Source organism: Anolis carolinensis, unplaced genomic scaffold, assembly GCF_035594765.1.
Source record: "Anolis carolinensis isolate JA03-04 unplaced genomic scaffold, rAnoCar3.1.pri scaffold_10, whole genome shotgun sequence".
Lineage (NCBI taxonomy): Eukaryota > Metazoa > Chordata > Lepidosauria > Squamata > Dactyloidae > Anolis > Anolis carolinensis.
The window spans coordinates 4,215,725-4,238,323 of NW_026943821.1; the positions used below are offsets into that span (position 1 = coordinate 4,215,725).

Genomic DNA, 22,599 nt, shown 5'->3' on the forward strand with positions numbered 1-22,599 from the left:
TATGGTGTGATTTGGTTCAATGGTTTTGTTGTTTACTCCATAGTAAAACGAACATTACATTTTTATATATATAGAAAATATAATTTCCCAATCTTTTATCTGCAGAGCCCCCTGCTGGTCAGCAACGGGAATGCAGCAGCCTTTAATACATTACAAACTTTTTAAAAAGTATCATAAACTTCCTTTGAAGAGTAGTCCGAGGCTGTATCTACACTGCCATATAATCCAGATTATCAAATCAGATAATCCAGGTAATCTGCTTTGAACTGGATTACACTGCCATATAACCCAGTTCAAAGCGGATCGTCTGGATTTTATATGGCAGCGTAAACGGCCATATGTCAAACAATTATTGCCTCTTGGCGGGGCAAAATTAGGGCACTGCTGCCCCGAATAAGAATACTAATTATCTCTGTAGATGGGTGCTGATTTTTGTATAATGTTTATGATGATGTGGTTTTAACTACCGTATGTTCTGATCATTTTTAACAAATAATAATAATAATAATAACTGCAAAAGGCCACCCTACTGGGATTTGCATACATCATCCGAAAATACATCACACAGTCCTAGACACTTGGGAAGTCTTCAACTTCTGATTTTGTGATACGAAATCCAGCATTTCTACCTTGTTTGCTGTGTCATAATAAAATAATAATTTATTAATTGATTATTATTATTATTTGTGACCTTTTTGTTTTGGAAAGCAGACTCCGCAGAGGAAAGGCCCTTCTTTTTAATAGTCATGCTTTTAACTGCTCTAAAATGTATAGATACAGTAGAGTCTCACTTATCCAACATAAATGGGCTGAACATTGGATAAGCGGAAATGTTGGATAATAAGGCGGGATTAAGGAAAAGCCTATTAAACATCAAATTACATTATGATTTTACAAATTAAGCATGAAAACATCATGTTTGACAACAAATTTGACAGAAAAAGCTGTTGAATACACAGCCATGTTATGTAATAATTAAAAGGTACAGGTTTCCCCTGACCGACTCTGGGGGGTTGGTGCTCATCTCCATTTCTAAGCCGAAGAGCCGGCGTTTTCCGTAGACACCTCCAAGGTCATGTGGTCATTGGCATGACTGCATGGAGCGCCGTTACCTTCCCACCAAAGTGGTACCTACTGATCTACTCACATTTGCATTTTTTCGAACTGCTAGGTTGGCAGGAGCTGGGGCTAACAGCGGGTGCTCATTCCGCTCCCGGGATTTGAACCTGGGACCTTTTGGTCTGCAAGTTCAGCAGCTCAGCACTTGAACACACGGCACCACCACCGGTGCCATGTAGTAATTACTGTATTTAAAAATTTAGCACCAAAATATCACAATATATTGAAAAGATTGACTACAAAAACATTGACTACTAAAAGGCAGACTGTGTTGGACAATCCAGAACATTGAATAAGTGAATGCTGGATAAGTGAGACTCTACCATAGTTTACTTAAACTCTGTAACATGAGCTACCGGCTGGAATTGTGGGAGTTGAAGTCCAAGACACCTGGAGGGATAAAGTTTGTCCGTGCCTGTTCTACACTGTAGAATTAACCCAGCTTGAGCACTGTTTTCATCACAGTGGGGACTATTCCTGCCCGATTGAATCCCAGAGACATCGAGTTTGAAGCCCAAACGACCTCCAAAGACCATCTAGCTCAACCCCTTTCTGCCATAGTGACATGATCCGAACCCTCCCGACAGATAGCCAGACGGTTTATGTCAAATCCGTTCTTTTCTCAGTCGTCTTTCAGTTCGAAGTGGGGCCTAGCTCTGGGATCCTTGTTGGGTTTCCACGGCTTGTCCATGCGCAGCCGGAGCGTGTTCCCGATCACCATGCGCTCCAGCAAAAAGGCGCTCACGAACCAGATCAGGCCGTGCTCCAAGGCGATGAGGCCCATGAAGTTGTAGTGGAAGTTGGAGTAATCCCAAGGGCAGGCGCCAAAGAGCTGGAGGAAGAACCCGACACAGAACTGCCAGAGGAAGATGCAGAAGGTGTAGAGGGTGCAGCGGGTGAGCAGGCAGCAGTCGCCCCGCAAGGCCAGGTGGATCTGCTCCAGGGCCAGCGCACAGGCCCCGTAGAGGAGGAAGGAGCCCAGGCCGGGGGCCCAGCGGAAGGTCCACTCGTGGCCCAGGATGAGCACCGTGAAGAGGATCTCCAGGAAGGAGACGTGGATCGCGTAGATGTATCCCCGGAGCAAGGCGGGCAGCGGCTCCATGGGTCCGGACCTGCGGAAAGGTCATGGATAAATACCATGTATTGTTTGCATTGAATTGTATGAAAGGTGTACGAATGGGGGCCTAATTGGAGCTGGGCTGTGGCGCAGCTGGTTAGTAGCCAGCTGCAATAAATCACTACTGACTGAGAGATCATGGGATCAAAGCCCCAGTCATAGAATCATAGAATCATAGAATCATAGAATAGTAGAGTTGGAAGAGACCACATGGGCCATCCAGTCCAACCCCCTGCTAAGAAGCAGGAAATTGCATTCAAAGCACCCCCGACAGATGGCCATCCAGCCTCTGTTTAAAAGCCTCCAAAGAAGGAGCCTCCACCACGGCCCCGGGGAGAGAGTTCCACTGTCGAACAGCCCTTCTCACAGTGAGGAAGTTCTTCCTGATGTTCAGGTGGAATCTCCTTTCCTGTAGTTTGAAGCCATTGTTCCCTTGCGTCCTAGTCTCCAGGGCAGCAGAAAACAAGCTCCCTCCCTCCTCCCTATGACTTCCCTTCACGTATTTGTACATGGCTATCATGTCTCCTCTCAGCCTTCTCTTTTGCAGGCTAAACATGCCTAGTTCTTTAAGCCGCTCCTCATAGGGCTTGTTCTCCAGACCCTTGATCATTTTAGTCGCCCTCCTCTGGACGCTTTCCAGCTTGTCAACATCTCCCTTCAAAATTGGACGCAGTATTCCAGGTGTGGTCTGACCAAGGCAGAATAGAGGGGAGCATGACTTCCCTGGATCTAGACGCTATTCCCCTATTGATGCAGGCCAGAATCCCATTGGCTTTTTTAGCAGCCGCATCACATTGTTGGCTCATGTTTAACTTGTTGTCCACGAGGACTCCAAGGTCTTTTTCGCACACACTGCTGTCAAGCCAGGCGTCCCCCATTCTGTATCTTTGATTTCCATTTTTTCTGCCGAAGTGAAGTATCTTGCATTTGTCCCTGTTGAACTTCATTTTGTTAGTTTCGGCCCATCTCTCTAGTCTGTCAAGATCGTTTTGAATTCTGCTCCTGTCTTCTGGAGTGTTGGCCATCCCTCCCAGTTTTGTGTCGTCTGCAAACTTGATGATCGTGCCTTCTAACCCTTCGTCTAAGTCGTTAATAAAGATGTTGAACAGAACCGGGCCCAGGACGGAGCCCTGCGGCACTCCACTTGTCACTTCTTTCCATGATGAAGACGACGCATTGGTGAGCACCCAGTCGGATTGAGCTCCTGACCATTTAATAGCCTAGCTGGAGCCCTCAGTGGCATAGTGGGTTAAGGCCTTGTGACTTGAAGGTTGGGCTGCTGACCTGAAGGCTGCCAGGTTCGAATCCCACCCGGGGAGAGTGCGGATGAGCTCCCTCTTTCAGCTCCAGCTCCATGCGGGGACATGAGAGAAGCCTCCCACAAGGATGGTAAAAAACATCAAAACATTGGTTGTCCCCTGGGCAATGTCCTTGCAGACGGCCAATTCTCTCACTCCAGAAGCGACTTGCAGTTTCTCAAGTCGCTCCTGACACAGAAAAAAAAAATAGCCTAGCTTGCTGTTGACCTAAGAGTTGCATCTGTCAAGTAGAAAATTTTGGTACCGCTTTATGCGGGGAGGCTAATGTAAGTAAGTAAGTACCGTATATACTCGAGTATAAGCTGACCCAAATATAAGCCGAGGCACCTAATTTTACCACAAAAAAACTGGGAAAACATTGACTCCAGTATAAGCCTATTGAGTGGAGAGCCCTCCTGCAGCTGATCTTCTCCCCGATCTGTCCTAGAATACCTGGACCAAGGTTGCCGCTTGGAATTTGGTCTAAGATTTTCTTTGGACCTCCCCAAGCAGAGTGTCCCTTTGTGGTCGCCAAATTGTTGTCGAGACCGCGATTTAGCAGAGATCTGCCCTGTGAGGGAGATCCAATCCGTCTCCCAGAAGAGGGAACGAACCTTGGTGAGCCGACCGAAAAGTAGGAAATAAACCGGAATATAATTTACCTGAGACCGAAAGGAAAAGCTCTGCCAAGTTGAAGGAAAAACCGTCAAAGTGTTTATTAAAGCGATTCAGCTGATCGGACATCTTGCATGTCGATCTATCGCTGCTTGATGTCCGATCAGCTGAATCACTTTAATAAACACTTTGATGGTTTTTCCTTCAACTTGGCAGAGCTTTTCCTTTCGGTCTCAGGTAAATTATATTCCGGTTTATTTCCTACTTTTCGGTCGGCTCACCAAGGTTCGTTCCCTCTTCTGGGAGACGGATTGGATCTCCCTCACAGGGCGCGGTCTCGACAACAAGCCGAGGGTGGTAAATTTCAGAAATAAAAATAGATACCAATAAAATTACATCAATTGAGGCATCAGTAGGTTACATGTTTTTGAATATTTACATAAAGCTCAAATTTAAGATAAGACTGTCCAACTCTGATCAAATCAAATTAAGGAGAGTCAACATCTGCAGGAACTGAGATGAAGCCAACATGTTTCAGGCTGGAAAAATATCTATCATTCATTTACAACTTTGGAACAACATCAGCAGAAATATTGCTATATAAGAGATCTTATTACAGCCCAAAAGTGTGACAGACAGCTGTGCTGTTCACCCGCTATGCCCTGCTCCTTGGGAAGGTGAGAAATAGTGCGCCATGGAGAGTGTCAGATCTGCAATGGAAAGCATGATTCTGGACACTTGGCCTCCTTTTCTCAAGGGAAGAGAAAGGAGTGCGATTTTGGAGTCATACTCTTAGGGAAAGAGGATGCATTTTAGAAGTTTTGGAAGTATTGGAAAGTTGGCAGAGTTGCAAGGAAGCAGTCTGGCCTAAGAGATGTTCTTCTCCATAAGATGACGGAAGGAGACATGGTGATGTATGCATGAGGATGAATGAATGGGGATGTGAATGTGAATGCTGTGTAACAATGTAATCCTCCCTTTGTTTGTTTGTTAGCCAATGTAACTGTAGGTTGTTTGTGAATTCAATGTAGTTACATAGAATCTGTATGTCTGGATGTCCAATGCCTATGTGTGTAGAAGTGTAAAAGTTCTGATATACTCTCTCACACTGAAAATTGCAATAAAAAGAACCTTTGGGTTGTTGTATGTCTTTCGGGCTGTGTGGCCATGTTCCAGAAGCATTCTCTCCTGACGTTTCACCCACATCTATGGCAGGCATCCTCAGAGGTTGTGAGGTATGAAGAAACTAAGCAAGGAAGGTTTATACAGTAGAGTCTCACTTATCCAAGCCTCGCTTATCCAAGCTTCTGGATTACCTATCCAAGCCATTTTTGTAGTCAATGTTTTCAATACATCGTGATACTTTGGTGCTAAATTCGAAAATACAGTAATTACTACATAGCATTACTGCGTATTGAACTACTTTTTCTGTCAATTTTTTTTTGTAAAACATGATGTTTTGGTGCTTAATTTGTAAAATCATAACCTAATTTGATGTGTAATAGGCTTTTCCTTAATCCCTTCTTATTATCCAAGATATTCGCTTATCCAAGCTTCTGCTGGCCCATTTAGTTTGGATAAGTGAGACTCTACTGTATATATCTGTGGGAAGTCCAGGGTGAGAGAAGAACTCTTGTCAGTGTGAATGTTGTAGTTAATCACCTTAATTAGCGTTGAATAGCTTCCTCTCCTGGCTTCTTCCTGCCTGGCATCCTTTGTTCAGAGTCGTTAGCTGCCCCTGATTGATTCATGTCTGGAACTCCTCTGTTTTCAGAGTGTTGCTTCTTATTTACTGTTCTGATTTTTGAGTTTTTGAGTCAGAAGACTCATCATCTTGTGTTGAAGATGATGGGAACTGCAGTCCAACCACGTCTGAAGGAAGCCTCATTCTTGTGTTAGATGGACCCTCATTTCTATCACACACACCCCAGAGTGACATGTTCAATGATGATAGGAACTGCAGTCCAACCACGCCTGGAGGAAGTCTCATTCTCATGTTAAATGGACTCTCATTTTCATCATTCCCCCAGCATGACTTATGTTTGAGGATGATGGGAACTGCAGTCAAACCTCATCTGGAGGAAGTCTCATTCTCATGTTAGATGGACTCTCATTTCCATCATCCCTGCAGCATGACTTATGTTCAAGGATGATGGGAGCTGCAGTCTGATCATGTCTGGAGGAAGCCTCATTCTCATGTTAGATGGACTCCCATTGTCAACATGACTTATGTTCAAGGATGATGGGAGCTGCAGTCCAACCACGTCTGGAGGAAGTCTCATTCTCGTGTTAGATGGACTCTCATTTTCATCTTCCCCGCAGCATAACTTATGCTCAAGGATGATGGGAGCTGCAGTTTCACCATGTCTGGAGGAAGTCTCATTCTCGTGTTTGATGCACTCCCATTGCCAACATGACTTATGTTCGAGGATGATGGGAACTGCAATCCAGCCACGTCTGGAGGAAGTCTCATTCTCGTGTTTGATGGACTGCCATTGCCAACATGACTTATGTTCGAGGATGATGGGAACTGCAGTCCAACCACATTTGGAGGAAGGCCCATTCTCATGATAGATGGACTCCCATTGCCACTATCCTTCTCCCTCCCAGCATGACCTATACTCAAGGATGATGGGAAATGCAGTTCCCAGAATCCATCTCTGTCTCTGAACCATGGAAAGACTCTTTTCCATTGTCTAGGCTGAGAAGTGCAGTCCAATAACTTCTAGAGGAAGCCTCGTTCTCATGTCAGATGGACTCCAATTCCCATCATTTCTCCCAAAACCATAACTTATGGATGATGGGAACAGCAGTCCAAAAATGATGGGAGTTGCCAGCAACTGAGAGTTGCAGTTCAAAAAGATACATCATTATTGCTATTATCATGTGGGTCAACTTTCTTCAGCAGCTCCGTTGGACTCCCACACCCATCGTGCTGGGGTTGCAGTCTGGGAATTAATCTTGGCAAACCAGTTTAGGATGGCCGTGTGTTGAAACAGGATCCTCTGCATTTCCTCCTCCGGGTCTGTCATTTACATGAATGGAAGAAGAGCTTTGCTGGGGGAGGAGAAGGTCATGCATTTTCTCCAGCTGCCCACAGGTCCTTGGGAATTTGCTTGTATGGACTACAACTCCCAGAATCCTCTAAAAACACCCTGCCTCACGTGTCTTGAGACTGAAGGAAGCAGAGTCCCATGTTTTTGGATTATAACCCCAGGAATCCGCTCTTTTCAGGTCCAGGCCAAAACGGCTAATGGGTCAGACTCAATCCCTGACTGTGGATTATGGGAGTTGTAGTCCGACCCATCCAGACATCGCCTCTTCCCATCCTCAGTTCACAATATTTATTCATTTAGTCCATTTAGTAGACATTTTGGAGTCCAGGCCACAACTGCTAATGGGCCAAGCTCCATTCCCTGACTGTGGATCATGGGAGTTGTAGTCCGACCCATCCAGACATCGCTTCTTCCCATCCTCAGTTCATAATATTTATTCATTTAGTCCATTTAGTAGACATTTTGGAGTCCAGGCCACAACTGCTAATGGGCCAAGCTCCATTCCTTGACTGTGGATCATGGGAGTTGTAGTCCAACCCATCCAGACATCGCCTCTTCCCATCCTCAGTTCATAATATTTATTCATTTAGTCCATTTAGTAGACATTTTGGAGTCCAGGCCACAACTGCTAATGGGCCAAGCTCCATTCCCTGACTGTGGATCATGGGAGTTGTAGTCCGACCCATCCAGACATCGCTTCTTCCCATCCTCAGTTCATAATATTTATTCATTTAGTCCATTTAGTAGACATTTTGGAGTCCGGGCCACAACTGCTAATGGGCCAAGCTCCATTCCTTGACTGTGGATCATGGGAGTTGTAGTCCGACCCATCCAGACATCGCCTCTTCCCATCCTCAGTTCATAATATTTATTCATTTAGTCCATTTAGTAGACATTTTGGAGTCCAGGCCACAACTGCTAATGGGCCAAGATCCATTCCTTGACTGTGGATCATGGGGGTTGTAGTCCGACCCATCCAGACATCGCCTCTTCCCATCCTCAGTTCATAATATTTATTCATTTAGTCCATTTAGTAGACATTTTGGAGTCCAGGCCACAACTGCTAATGGGCCAAGCTCCATTCCCTGACTGTGGATCATGGGAGTTGTAGTCCAACAAATCGAGAGAACCCATTTCCCCATCCTCAGTTCATAATATCCATTCATATGGATGCAACACCATCATTTTCAGGTCCAGGCCATCCTACTAATGGCTCAGACTCAATCCCTGACCGTGGATGATGGGAGTTGTAGTCCAACCCATCTGGACATTCCCTTATCCCATCTTTAGTTTACAATATCCACTCATATACTGTATATACTCCAGTATAAGCCTAGTTTTCAGCCCTTTTTTAGGGCTGAAAAAGCTCCCCTTGGATTATACCCTGGCCGGCTTATATTCAGGTCAGCTTATACTCGAGTATATAGGTCTTATCTTATTAAAGTCTTATTATTATCTTAAATTACAGTTTTACATAAATATTCAAAAACATTTAACCTACTGATGCCTCAAATAATGCAATTTTATTAATATCTACAGTAGAGTCTCACTTATCCAACATAAATGGGCCGGCAGAACGTTGGATAAGCGAATATGTTGGATAATAAGGAGAGGTTAAGAAAAACCCTATTAAACATCAAAATAGGTTATGATTTTACAAATTAAGCACCAAAACATCATGTTATACAACAAATTTGACAGAAAAAGGAGTTCATTACACATTAATGATATGTAGTAATTACTGTATTTACGAATTTAGCACCAAAATATCATGATACAGTAGAATCTCACTTATCCAACATTCGCTTATCCAACATTCTGGATTATCCAACGCATTTTTGTAGTCAATAATTTCAAAATATCATGATATTTTGGTGCTAAATTCGTAAATACAGTAATTACTACATAGCATTACTGCATATTGAACTACTTTTTCTATCAAATTTGTTGTATAACATGATGTTTTGGTGCTTAATTTGTAAAATCATAACCTAATTTGATGTTTAATCGGCTTTTCCTTAATCCCTCCTTATTATCCAACATATTCACTTATCCAACGTTCTGCCCGCCAGTTTATGTTGGATACGTGAGACTCTACTGTATATTGAAAACATTGATTACAAAAATGCGTTGGATAATCCAGAACGTTGGATAAGCGAGTGTTGGATAAGTGAGACTCTACTGTATTTTTATATTTGAAATTGACCCAAATTTCCCACTTTTGTCTTATACTCGAGTCAATGAGTTTTCCCAGTTTTTGTGGTAAAATTAGGTGCCTCGGCTTATATTCGGGTCAGCTTATACTCGAGTACGGTATTTTTATTTTTGAAATTGACCCATAGCTGCTGCATTTCCCACTTTCGTCTTATACTCGAGTCAATGAGTTTTCCCAGTTTTTGTGGTAAAATTAGGTGCCTCGGCTTATATTCGGGTCAGCTTATACTCGAGTATGGTATTTTTATTTTTGAAATTGACCCATAGCTGCTGCATTTCCCACCCTCGTCTTATACTCAAGTCAGTAAGTTTTCCCAGTTTTTGTGGTAAAATTAGGTGCCTCGGCTTATATTCGGGTCAGCTTATACTCTAATACAGCATTTTTATTTTTGAAATTGACCCATAGCTGCTGCATTTCCCACTTTCGTCTTATACTCGAATCAGTAAGTTTTCCCAGTTTTTGTGGTAAAATCAGGTGCCTCGGCTTATATTCGGGTCAGCTTATACTCGAGTACGGTATTTTTATTTTTGAAATTGACTCATAGCTGCTGCATTTCCCACTTTCGTCTTATATTCGAGTCAATAAGTTTTCCCAGTTTTTGTGGTAGAATTAGGTGCCTTGGCTTATATTCGGGTCAGCTTATACTCGAGTACGGTATTTTTATTTTTGAAATTGACCCATAGCTGCTGCATTTCCCACTTTCGTCTTATACTTGAGTCAATAAGTTTTCCCAGTTTTTGTGGTAAAATCAGGTGCCTCGGCTTATATTCGGGTCGGCTTATAGTCGAGTATATATGGTAAATCTGTTTTCAGGTCCAGGCCACTCTAGTAATGGCTTAGACTCAATCCCTGACTGTGGATCATGGGAATTGTAGTCCAATCCATTGGGAATTTTAGTCTCTGTCATCCATCGGAAGATGCTTTGCTGCTTATAAAAAGCCCTTAAAATTACCCATGACAAGCCCCAAATCCCTACCTTGGAAAGGATAAAACCAAAGGTACTTACTCCAGAAATACTCTACCGTCCTTCCAAAATCCGCTTTTATTTTCGGTCACATAGGGAAAGCTCCTTAAAGGGACGAATTGAAGGCTCAAAGAAGAAAAACAAAGAGGCAGAGAAAGCTCTGTGTCTTGTAGGCAACATTTGCCTAGTGGTTGGAGCAACGAGGGAGGAGCTCCCTGCCTTGCACCTGAGTCACTTCCTCCTGCCTCGGTTTCCCCATCGTTCAAACCCACAGTGCTAATTACACCATGTTGGTTAATGAGCTTATATTGCAAGGGAAAATAAACGCTCGGCCTCCTCCGCTGCAGCTTTGTAAACAATTTGGGAAGAAAAAACAACTCAGAGGAAAATGCAAACCTATATGCCCGGCCATTATTATTATTGTTGTTGTTGTTGTTGTTGTTGTTGTTGTTGTTGTTGTTGACACAAAGACATAGAATGACACAGCAAACGAGATGTATATGATGGATTTCGTATCACAAAATCACAAGTCGAACGCTTCCCAAGTGTCTAGGACTGTGTGATGTATTATTATTATTATTATTATGTTGTATATTATTATTATTTATTTTACGTATACATAAGAACACAGCACACATGTACATTAGATCCAAGTGTCTGGCATTCATCTCTGAATATCGGGCTCTTCCCAAAGGCCTGGGATATATTAGGGATATTATTATTATTATTATTATTATTATTATTATTATTATAGGGTTGTTGTATGTCTTTCGGGCTGTGTGGCCATGTTCCAGAAGCATTCTCTCCTGACGTTTCGCCCACATCTATGGCAGGCATCCTCAGAGGTTGTGAGGTATGATACCTCACAACCTCTGAGGATGCCTGCCATAGATGTGGGCGAAACGTCAGGAGAGAATGCTTCTGGAACATGGCCACACAGCCCGAAAGACATACAACAACCCTGTGATCCCGGCCATGAAAGCCTTCGACAACACATTATTATTATATTGTATGACACAGCAAACAAGATAGACATGCTGGATTTCATATCACAAAATCCCAACTCGAACGCTTCCCAAGTGTCTAGGACTGTGTGATGTATTATTATTATTATTATTATTATTATTATTATTATTATTATTATTATGTTGTATATTATTATTATTTATTTTACGTATACATAAGAACACAGCACACATGTACATTAGATCCAAGTGTCTGGCATTCATCTCTGAATATTGGGCTCTTCCCAAAGGCCTGGGATATATTAGGGATATTATTATTATTATTATTATTATTTTATTATGTCACAGAAAACAAGATAGACATGCTGGATTTCATATCACAAAATCACAAGTCGAACACTTCCCAAGCGTCTGGGACTGCGTGATGGATTTTTGGATGATGTGTGCAGATCCCAGTAGGGTGGCCTTTTGCAGTTGGCAGATCGTGATTTTGTCAATGTCTATTGTTTCCAAATGCCGGCTGAGATCTTTTGGCACGGCACCCAATGTGCCCATCACCACCGGAACCACCTGCACTGGTTTCTGCCAGAGTCTTTGAAGTTCAATCTTGAGGTCCTGATAGCGGCTGAGTTTTTCCTGTTGTTTTTCGTCAATGCGACTGTCACCTGCGATTGCAACATCAATGATCCAAACCTTTTTCCTTTCCACAACTGTGATGTCTGGTGTGTTGTGTTCCAGAACTTTGTCAGTCTGGATTTGGAAGTCCCACAGTATCTTTGCGTGCTCATTTTCCAAGACTTTTGCAGGTTTGTGATCCCACCAGTTCTTTGCTGCTGGAAGGTGGTACTTGAGGCATAAGTTCCAATGAATCATTTGGGCCACATGGTTGTACCTCTGTTTGTAGTCTGTCTGTGCAATTTTCTTACAGCAGCTGAGGATGTGATCAATGGTTTCATTGGTTTCCTTGCACAGTCTGCATTTTGGGTCATCAGCTGATTTTTCGATCTTGGCCTGAATTGCCTTTGTCCTGATGTCTTGCTCCTGGGCTGCAAGGATCAGGCCTTCTGTCTCCTTCTTCAGGGTCCCATTCGTGAGCCAGAGCCAGGTCTTCTACTTGTCAGCTTTTCCTTCAATTTTGTCAAGGAACTTTCCATGCAGTGTTTTGTTGTGCCAGCTGTCAGCTCTAGTTTGTAGTGTGGCTTTCTTGTACTGGTTTTTTGTCTGCTGTGCTTTGAGGAGTTTCTGATTTTTGACTTCAGTCAAAGCAGGTTCTTCACTTTGCTTTACATCTTCTGCCAGGGCATGTTCTTCTTCTTTGACTGCTTGTTTGACTTGCAAGAGTCCTCTGCCCCCTGATCTTCTAGGCAGATATAGCCGGTCAACATCACTGCGAGGGTGCAGTGAATGATGAATGGTCATGAGTTTTCTTGTTTTTTTGTCCAAATTGTCCAGTTCTGCCTGTGTCCAGTTTATAATGCCAGCAGTATATCTTATGACAGGTATGGCCCAGGTGTTTATGGCCTTGATGGTGTTGCCTCCATTGAGCTTGCTTTTGAGAATTTTTCTGACCCTTTGTGTGTATTCTTTGCTGACCACAGTTTTCTCATGTTCATGCTTGATGTTGTCCAGCTGTAATATGCCCAGTTATTTTTAGGCCTCTGGTTGGTGACACTTTATTGTTTGCCATATTATTATTATTATTATTATTATTATTATTATTATTATTATTATTATTATTATTATTGGCTCTTGATTGACTTAGCAAATCCATCTCTATGAGGAATAGGTCCTTTGCAAAGTTAATGGCTCATGGTTGATTTGGCAAAACCATCTGTATGAGGAGTACATCTTTTGTAGAGTTAATGGCTCTCAGTTGACTTGGCAAGCCTAATATTGACTTCAAAGCCTAGATCCGCTCCAGATTTGGCAACAGAAGAGGTCCCTCCATTCCCACTTCACTTGTCTTTCAGTTCAAACCTGGAGATGGATCTTTCCTTGGATGTCGGCCATTCTTCCAGCCGGAGTCGGAGCGTGTGGCGGATGAGGAACCTTTCTAGGATGAGGGACCCCAAGAACCAGAAGGGACAATACTCGAGTGTCACCAGCCCCATGAAGTTGTACTTAAAGGCGCTATAGTCCCAAGGGCATGCATCGAAGAGGCGGAGGAAGTAACCGGTGGAGAACTCCCAAAGGTAGATGCAGACGGTGTAGAGGATGGAGCGGGCAAACAAGCCGCAGCGGGACCGCAAGAGCCGGAAGAGACCCTCCAAGGCAAAACAACACGTCCCGTAGATGAAGAAGGCCCAGATGCTGCTCACGCCTTGGAACTTCCAGTCCCGGTCCACCACGAAAGCCCAAGTGGCAGTGAACATCACCTCCGAGAAGTAGCCGTGGATGGCGTAGATGTACCAGCGGTACAAGGGGCTCAAGGGCTGACCCATCGTCTGCGTGCGACCTGTGATGGAAAGGGTTTTTCAATTTATTGATAAAAAATAGCAAACCTTAATAAAAAGCAGTAAAGAAAGCAATAATCCGATTGCAAAGGCAATCTACAGAACACAGTTCAAAGTCTTCGTAGATAATAATACAAATTCCCAAAAATAGCAAAGCAGTTCAGAAGAAACAAGGTAACATGAGCTTCAAAAGTATAATCCAAACAGAGATTCTAAGGATGAGACGAAGCAAGATATCTATATCCATGAACCGAGACAAGGCAAGAGCTGAATCTCCAAAAGCAATGTTGCTCTGTCTGAAATCTTCCCCAATTACATCCCTTTTTAACCATTCTTGCAAGCTAGAAACACATTCCTCTGAGCTCTGGCTCCCCTGCGCTTGCTTGCAATTCTCACAGTGTCTGGGGCCCGATCTCAACCTTAACCTAGAATTCCTGTCTAAAGAGAACTCCTCTCCTTCGCTGTCATCTGGACTTTGTTGATATTGACAATTCTCAGACTCCTGTGAAAGGTCATCCTTATCACTAACCTCAGTGTCTCTGCGAAACTCAGAGAGAGAGAGAGACAGAGAGAGATGGCTAAATAGATAAAAAGAGAGATAAGTGATAAGATTGGCCATCTTGGTGGATGATCTACGACAGTGGTTCCCAAACTTATTTGGCCTATCGCCCCCTTTCCAGAAAAAATATTACTCAGCGCCCCTGGAAAGGGGGTGTGGCTTAGAGGGGTGGGCGTGGCTCCTGCTTAAGAGGGCGGGGCTGAGCCACAAATGGGCAGCCAGGACTGGGGTGGGCGGAGTTACGAGCTCTGAGGCAGGGCTGAGCTTCTATCCCTGTCCTGCGGCGCCTGCCAAGACACAGGAGGTGGGGCTAGAGGCGGGGCTAGAGGAGGGGGCGGGGCCTCTTCCCAAGTGCCTGACGGGGCTGAAACTCTATACCTCGCCCCCGTGTTCTAACAAGCGCCTCAGGAGAGGTATAGAGGCTCAGCCCTATCTCAGGCTCTTGGGAAAAGGCCCCGCCCCCTTCCCTAGCCCCACCCTTTAGTCCTAAAAGGCCTCTCAGGAGAGGTATAGAGGCTCAGCCCTATCTCAGGCTCTTGGGAAAAGGCCCCGCCCCCTTCCCTAGCCCCACCCTTTAGTCCTAAAAGGCCTCTCAGGAGAGTTATAGAGGCTCAGCCCTGTCTCCCGCTCTTGGGAAGTCGCCCCGCTCCCACCCCAGCCTCGCCCTTAGTCCTAAAAGGCCTCTCAGGAGAAATATAGAGGCTCAGCCCTGTCTCTTGCTCTTGGGAAGAGGCCCCGCCCCCACCCCTAGCCCCGCCCTTTAGTAATAAAAGGCCTCTCAGGAGAGGTATAGAGGCTCAGCCCTGTCTCAGGCTCTTGGAAGGAGGCCCCGCCCTTCCCTAGCTCCGCCCTCTGTATCCCAACAAGCACCTCAGGAGAGGTATAGATTCTCAGCCCTGTCTCGGGCTCTTGGGAGGAAGCCACGCCCACTCCTCTAGCTCCGCCCACTGTGTGTCCTAACAGGCGCCTCAGGTCCTCAGCCCTGTCTCCGGCACTTGGGAAGAGGCCCCGCCCCTCTTGTGGCCCCGCCCCTGTGTCCTAATAGGTGCCATCACCGCCCCCCTGGATTGCTGCAGTGCCCACCAGGGGGCGGTAGTGCCCACTTTGGGAATCCCTGATCTATGAAGAGAGCTAGACAGGGGGAGGGTGTCCGTGTTGGCTCTCCTGGACGTCTCAGCGGCTTTCAATACCATCGACCATTGTATCCTTCTGGGGCGGCTCTCCAGGATGGGGCTCGGAGACACTGTTCTGCAATGGCTCTGGTCCTTTCTGGAGGGTCAGACCCAGATGGAAGAGCTGAGGGGCTCCTTTTTCAACTCCTGACCTGTGGCCTGTGGGGTCCCTCAGGGTTCAATTCTATCCCCGTGCTGTTTAACATTTACATGAAACCACTGGGAGTGATCATCCGGAGCTTAGGGGTTCAGTGTCAAATGTACACAGATGACACCCAGCTCTATTACTCTTTTCCTCCAAAAGCCAAGGACACTGTTTTGATCCTGAACCAGTGCCTGTCATCAGTGATGGACTGGATGAGGGACGACAAGTTGAAACTAAATCCAGACAAGACAGAGACCCTCCCTGATCAGTCGGAAGGCAGAACAGAGTATAGGGCTTAGAGATGTGCGTGAAAAAATTTCCTTCGTTTCCTTCGTGCTATTGTTTCATTTCAACCATTTGTCTACACAAAACGAATTTTCATATGAAACAAGAGGCGACACGAAAATGAAAGCCGCCGCATAGTCATTGTGCTTGCTTTCATTTTCCTTTAGTTTCTGCCCCGTAACAATAAGCAGGTACTGACAGACGGTTACTTTCCCATTACAGCTGATGTGTACCAATGGGTGTTATAGTAGCAGCTACTCTGGGAATCTAAGCTGAGCCTGGGAGAGGAAAGCCTCCACATTACATCTGATGTATGTGGAAATGGGTGTTAATATTATATATCTATATCTATATCTATATCTATATATATATATATATATATATAAAAATGAGTGATGGCATCACGGCGACCAGCAAAACAACAAAACTACAGGCCCCCCAACCTCGAAATTTGGCAACACAACCCATCATCCACGCCTCTAGGTTGATACAACAAAAAGAAAAGAAAAATAAAGTCCTAATTAAAGGGAAAGGAATAATTGTTTTTATCCAATTGCTGCCAGTTAGAGGGCTAATCTCTGGCCACTTGGTCTCCTAGCAACCAACTCAGCCCAGGGGACAGGCAGACATAGGCCTCACTTAGTCCTCTTCCACAGATTACCTAATTCAGCCACGATTCTGGGAATTGTAGTTCAATTGTTAAAAGACAAATAATACAATTCTCAAATGACCCGGGCATCGCCGGGTTCCCAAGCTAGTTTGTAATCATTTTGAGCATGAGATCAGGTCTGAGTAGATTGAACCATCATAAAATAAGGCTCTTGCAGTCTTTGCCACTCTGATTCTCCCACACAGCCCTCCAAGCTATGTTCTGCTATAATCATATCCTGGGGCAGAGAGTTCCACAAGTTAACAAGGCAGTAATTGCAGCTACCGCAAATTGAAACCTCTTTTCCCCATCCAAATAGTAAAATACTCACCCTGTATTTGGCAGGTTTTTTAAATTTTCCAACAAGGGATGGAGAAGAACCAAAAAGATGAAGGAAAATTAAAACGTCTAGAGAGGATCTGAAAACGAGAAGGTTGCCTAGGAGTTGGAGCAGCAGGAACCAAATGGTTGGGTTTGCAATTCAAGGGGAGACTCGTTCTTTCTTTTCCAGATAGAGAGAGAGGTCCTATCCCCAGTTTTGGGGGTGAGTCACTTCCCTTAATGCAACCCTGGCTTGTCTCTCCTTCCCCAGGCGTTGTCCGTAACCCCGTCTAACCTGAACATACCTTTGGGGGATAATTACAACGCCTGTTGCAAAAGGAATGGCTTCCACCCTTCGGCACTTTATTACTTATTTGCCACTTATTTATGCATTGGGCACGCAATATCTTATGCAAATGCCATTACACGTATTGCCCGAGTTACAAACATCCCTCTTGCAAACGACTTCTATTTTAGAACAAGGCTGGACTGCATGGCCTTTGGGAGTCCCTGTCAAATCTATGATATCTATCTTCTATATATATAAAAGAGTGATGGAATCCTAGCGACCGCCAAAACAACAAAACTAAACACTCCACAACCTCGAAAATTGACAACACAACCCATCATCCACGCCTCTAGGTTGATACAACAAAAAGAAAAGAAAAATAAAGTCCTAATTAGAGGGAGAGGAATAATTGTTTTTATCCAATTGCTGCCAGTTAGAAGGCTAAGCTCACCCAGGGGACAGGCAGAGTTAGGCCTCACTTAGGCCACTTCCACACTGCCTATAAAATACAGATTATCAGATTTTAACTGGATTAGATGGCAGTGTAGACTCAAGGCCCCTCCACACAGCTATATAACCCATTTATAATCTTATATTATCTGCTTTAACTGGATTATCTGGACTCCACACCTTTACCCTTGACATTAACTACCATCAATTCCTCAATACTTTATTTCCCATACCACCATACTTCGCCACAGCAATGCGTGGCCAGGCACAGCTAGTTATATATATATCATACATACACACATACACACACAATCACATACAGTAGAGTCTCACTTATCCAACATAAACGGGCTGGCAGAACCTTGGATAAGCGAATATCTTGGATAATAAGGAGGGATTAAGGAAAAGCCTATTAAACATCAAATTAGGTTATGATTTTACAAATTAAGCACCAAAACTCAGGGGCCGGGCTGTGGCACAGCTGGCTAGTAACCAGCTGCAATAAATCATAGGTCATGAGTTCGAAGCCCGGGTCGGGTTAAGCCCCCGACCATTAAATAGCCCGGCTTGCTGTTGACCTAAGCAGCCCCGAAAGACAGTTGCATCTGTCAAATAGGGACATTTAGGGACGCTTTATGCGGGAGGCTAATTTAACTAATTTACAACATCATAAAAAAAACTGCCAGCAAAACACGAGGAAAGGAATGAGGAAGTACAGCCACTAGTGGACAGTGAAGCAACAGCTCCCCCTGTGGCCAGAATCGTGAAGCTGGAAAAAAAAGTTAAATGCCTTTGTGTCTGTCTATATATGTTGTTTGTCTGTTGGCATTGAATGTTTGCCATATATGTGTTCATTGTAATCCGCCCTGAGTCCCCTTTGGGGTGAGAAAGAAGGGCGGAATAGAAATACTGTAAATAAATAAATAAAACATCATGTTATACAACAAATTTGACAGAAAAAGTAGTTCAATACGCAATAATGTTATGTTGTAATTACTGTATTTATGAATTTAGCACCAAAAATATCACGATATATTGAAAATATTGACTACAAAAATGCCTTGGATAATCCAGAACCTTGGATGAGCGAGTCTTGGATAAGTGAGACTCTACTGTACATATAAGGCGATCCCTGACTTACAAACATCCGACTGGCAAAGAACAAGCTGAGGCATTCACAAATGAGAGGAATCTAAAGATATATTTTGTACTACAGTAGAGTCTCACTTATCCAACATAAACGGGCCGACAGAAAGTTGGATAAGTGAATATGTTGGATAATAAGGAGGGATTAAGGAAAAGCCTATTACACATCAAATGAGGTCATGATTTTACAAACGAAGCACCAAAACATCATGTTAGACAACAAATTTGACAGAAAAAGTAGTTCAATACGCAGTAATGCTATGTAGTAATTACTGTATTTACAAATTTAGCACCAAAATATCACGATAGATTGAAAACATTGACTGCAAAAATGCATTGGATAATCCAGAGCCTTGGATAAACGAGTCTTGGATAAGTGAGACTCTACTGTATTACTTATCCAAGCTCCGCTTATCCAAGGTTCTGTATTATCCAAGGCATTTTGCCTTTTAGTAGTCAATGTTTTTGTAGCCAATTTTTCAATAAATTGCGAAATTTTGGTGCTAAATTCATAAATACAGTAATTATTACATAATGTTATCATGTACTGACCTGCTTTTTCTATCCATTTTTTTTGTAAAGCATGATGTTGTGGTGCTTAATTTGTAATAACAATATCAGAGTGAAATACTGTAATAAATCTATTAATCATAATAAAAATAGAGTAAAATAAATGTAACAGTAACAATAATAACAGAGTAAAATAATAAATGTAATAATAATAATAGTTAATAGAGTAAAATAATAAATGTAATAATACCAATAATAATAGAGAAAATGAATAAATGTACCATATATACTCGAGTATAAGCCGACCTGAATATAAGCTAACCAGGACCCTCACCTGAGTATAAGCCGAGGAGGTTTTTTTCAGTCCTAAAAAAGGGCTATACTCTAGTATATACGGTACATACATACATACATACATACATATATATATATATATAGAAATTCTGACTTTTATATAGACAGATAGATGTATATTTATAGAATATTTTACAATGTTTATATCTTTTAATTATGCTGTAACCCATTTTGAGCCAAAAGGGGGAGAGGCAGGTAAGAAATAAATTATTATTATTATTATTATTATTATTACTATTATTATTGCTCAGGCTGTGTTTGTCAATGAGGCCAAACTTGTGACTTCTTACACTGGAGGTTCAACAACAATTGTACATATTTTGCTGATCTCAGTGCTATTTTGGCATTCAGACAAACCTGTGCATGACAAAACATCCATGCTCGAATGTGTGAGTCTTATGTCAACCGCTGAAGGCTCAGGAAATGGGAGAGGCTGGCCCCATGGCTAATGCATAATAAATAAATAAATCTGGAATGGGTCCTACCCCATAACATTGTGAAATATGGTGCTTGCGTTCACTTAAAAATGAAGAAAAAAAAATGACCAATGTGGAAAGGGTTAAGGGTTCATTTTCCCACTTCAAGTAGCTCCAGAAACAACAACGCAAAAACATGGATTCAAAATACAAGGAAGTAGGTTCGGCTTTAACATTATTATTATTATTATCAACACAACGATGTTGTATGGCACAGCAAACAAGATAGATATGCTGGATTTCGTTTCGCAAAACCACAAGTCGAACACTTCCCAAGTGTCTAGGACTGTGTGATGTATTTTCTGATGATGTGTGCAGATCCCAGTAGGGTGGCCTTTTGCAGTTGGCAGATGGTGATTTTGTCAATGTCTATTGTTTCCAAATGCCGGCTGAGATCTTTTGGCACGGCACCCAGTGTGCCCATCACCACCGGGACCACCTGCACTGGTTTCTGCCAGAGTCTTTGAAGTTCAATCTTGAGGTCCTGATAGCGGCTGAGTTTTTCCTGTTGTTTTTCATCTATGCGACTGTCACCTGGGATGGCAACATCAATGATCCAAACCTTGTTCTTTTCCACAACTGTGATGTCTGGTGTGTTGTGTTCCAGAACTTTGTCAGTCTGGATTCGGAAGTCCCACAGTATCTTTGCATGTTCATTTTCCAATACTTTTGCAGGTTTGTGATCCCACCAGTTCTTTGCTGCTGGGAGGTGGTACTTGAGGCATAAGTTCCAATGAATCATTTGGGCCACATAGTTGTGCCTCTGTTTGTAGTCTGTCTGTGCAATTTTCTTACAGCAGCTGAGGATATGATCAATGGTTTCGTCGGTGTCCTTGCACAGTCTGCATTTTGGGTCATCAGCTGATTTTTCGATCTTGGCCTTAATTGCCTTTGTTCTGATGTCTTGCTCCTGGGCTGCAAGGATCAGGCCTTCTGTCTCCTTCTTCAGGGTCCCATTCGTGAGCCAGAGCCAGGTCTTCTCTTTATCAGCTTTTCCTTCAATTTTGTCAAGGAACTTTCCATGCAGTGTTTTGTTGTGCTAGCTGTCAGCTCTAGTTTGTAGTGCGGTTTTCTTGTACTGGTTTTTTGTCTGCTGTGTTTTGAGGAGTTTCTGATTATTATTATCATTATTATTATTATAATTATAATTATAATTATTATTATTATTATTATTATTATTATTTGAAACACAATAAGATGAGTCCACAGCAGACACTCTGTGGCTGTTGCATTGGATCACACATCGGACACTTCTCAAGCATATAGATCTCGCTTGCTGTGTCATACAATAATAATAATAATAATAATAATAATAATAATAATAATAATAATAATAATATATCACACAGTCCTAAATGCTTGGGAAGTGTTCGACTTGTGATTTTGTGATACGAAATCCAGCATATACATCTCATTTGCTGTGTCATATTGTGTCTTTGTGTCAATAATAATAATAATAATAATAATAATAATAATAATAATAATATATCACACAGTCCTAAATGCTTGGGAAGTGTTCGACTTGTGATTTTGTGATACGAAATCCAGCATATACATCTCATTTGCTGTGTCATATTGTGTCTTTGTGTCAATAATAATAATAATAATAATAATAATAATATATCACACAGTCCTAAACACTTGGGAAGTGTTCGACTTGTGATTCTGTGATACAAAATCCAGCATATAGATCTCGTTGGCTGTGTCATACTCTGTCTTTGTGTCAATAATAATAATAACAACAACAACAACAAAACAACAATAAATAGAAGATGAAGAAGGAATATGCCAATTGGGCATAATATATAGCAGATTAGCCTCTCTGAAATTTCCTCTCCAGACTTTTCTTGCAACACAGATCTACTCTTGGCATAACCTTTGCCACCTACAATAATGCCAATATTGCCATACCTGGGCACTAACTGGACTCACCTGCAGCCTTGGAAAGCCAAGCCAACCTGGGTTGTATTGTGTTCATTCGAACAGTGCCAAAGGCGAAGTGCCAGCCGGAAGGCTGCGCTGGGGGAAAGGTTTCTTTTATTTAAGCCGACCTGCTATACTTGAATGTCAAGGGTATGGGATAGGCTTTCGGTTCTTTGGAGAAGGAGCAATTTTTGTTGAAAAGGGTTCCTTATGGCACACAAAAGGATTCCTTCCTGCCCACTTATAGGGCCAGGTCCCATTTCTCCAGACCAAAAAGGCAACGAGGAGGAATCTCAGGGTGAGAGAGCTGTCTTGAATGTTATATTGCCGTCATATTCACCTTTAGTAGTACAGTAGAGTCTCACTTATCCAACACTCACTTATCCAACGTTCTGGATTATCCAACGCATTTTTGTAGTCAATGTTTTCAAAACATCATGATATTTTGGTGCTAAATTCATAAATACTTTATTTACTACATAGCATTACTGCATATTGAACTACTTTTTCTGTCAAAT

General features: G+C 42.8%; 2 protein-coding genes across 2 annotated transcripts; both read right to left on the reverse strand.

Moving 5' to 3' along the window:
• Nucleotides 1–1,542: 1,542 nt before the first annotated feature.
• Nucleotides 1,543–10,930, reverse strand: LOC100560088 (transmembrane protein 229B). The gene is made up of 2 exons (XM_003227549.4): nucleotides 10,427–10,930; nucleotides 1,543–2,231 (listed from the first exon to the last, which is right to left on the reverse strand). Exon 2 carries the CDS (start codon nucleotides 2,219–2,221, stop codon nucleotides 1,742–1,744), a length of 480 nt encoding a protein of 159 aa, XP_003227597.2. The 5' UTR covers nucleotides 2,222–2,231; nucleotides 10,427–10,930; the 3' UTR covers nucleotides 1,543–1,741.
• Nucleotides 10,931–12,458: 1,528 nt separating this feature from the next.
• On the reverse strand, nucleotides 12,459–22,154 carry LOC100560286 (transmembrane protein 229B). Its single transcript, XM_062962591.1, has 2 exons — nucleotides 22,091–22,154; nucleotides 12,459–13,804 (listed from the first exon to the last, which is right to left on the reverse strand). The coding sequence occupies exons 1-2, from the start codon at nucleotides 22,134–22,136 to the stop codon at nucleotides 13,305–13,307; spliced, it is 546 nt and encodes a 181-aa protein (XP_062818661.1). The 5' UTR covers nucleotides 22,137–22,154; the 3' UTR covers nucleotides 12,459–13,304.
• Nucleotides 22,155–22,599: the final 445 nt, after the last annotated feature.

Bases quoted from the DNA above. Each gene is read 5' to 3' on its own strand.
- LOC100560286 (XM_062962591.1), bottom strand. From the start codon at position 22,136: ATGAACACAATACAACCCAGGTTGGCTTGGCTTTCCAAGGCTGCAG. The intron at 13,805-22,090 runs GTGAGTCCAGTT...TTTCCATCACAG, and splicing joins TTGGCTTTCCAAGGCTGCAG to GTCGCACGCAGACGATGGGT.
- LOC100560088 (XM_003227549.4), bottom strand. From the start codon at position 2,221: ATGGAGCCGCTGCCCGCCTTGCTCCGGGGATACATCTACGCGATCCAC.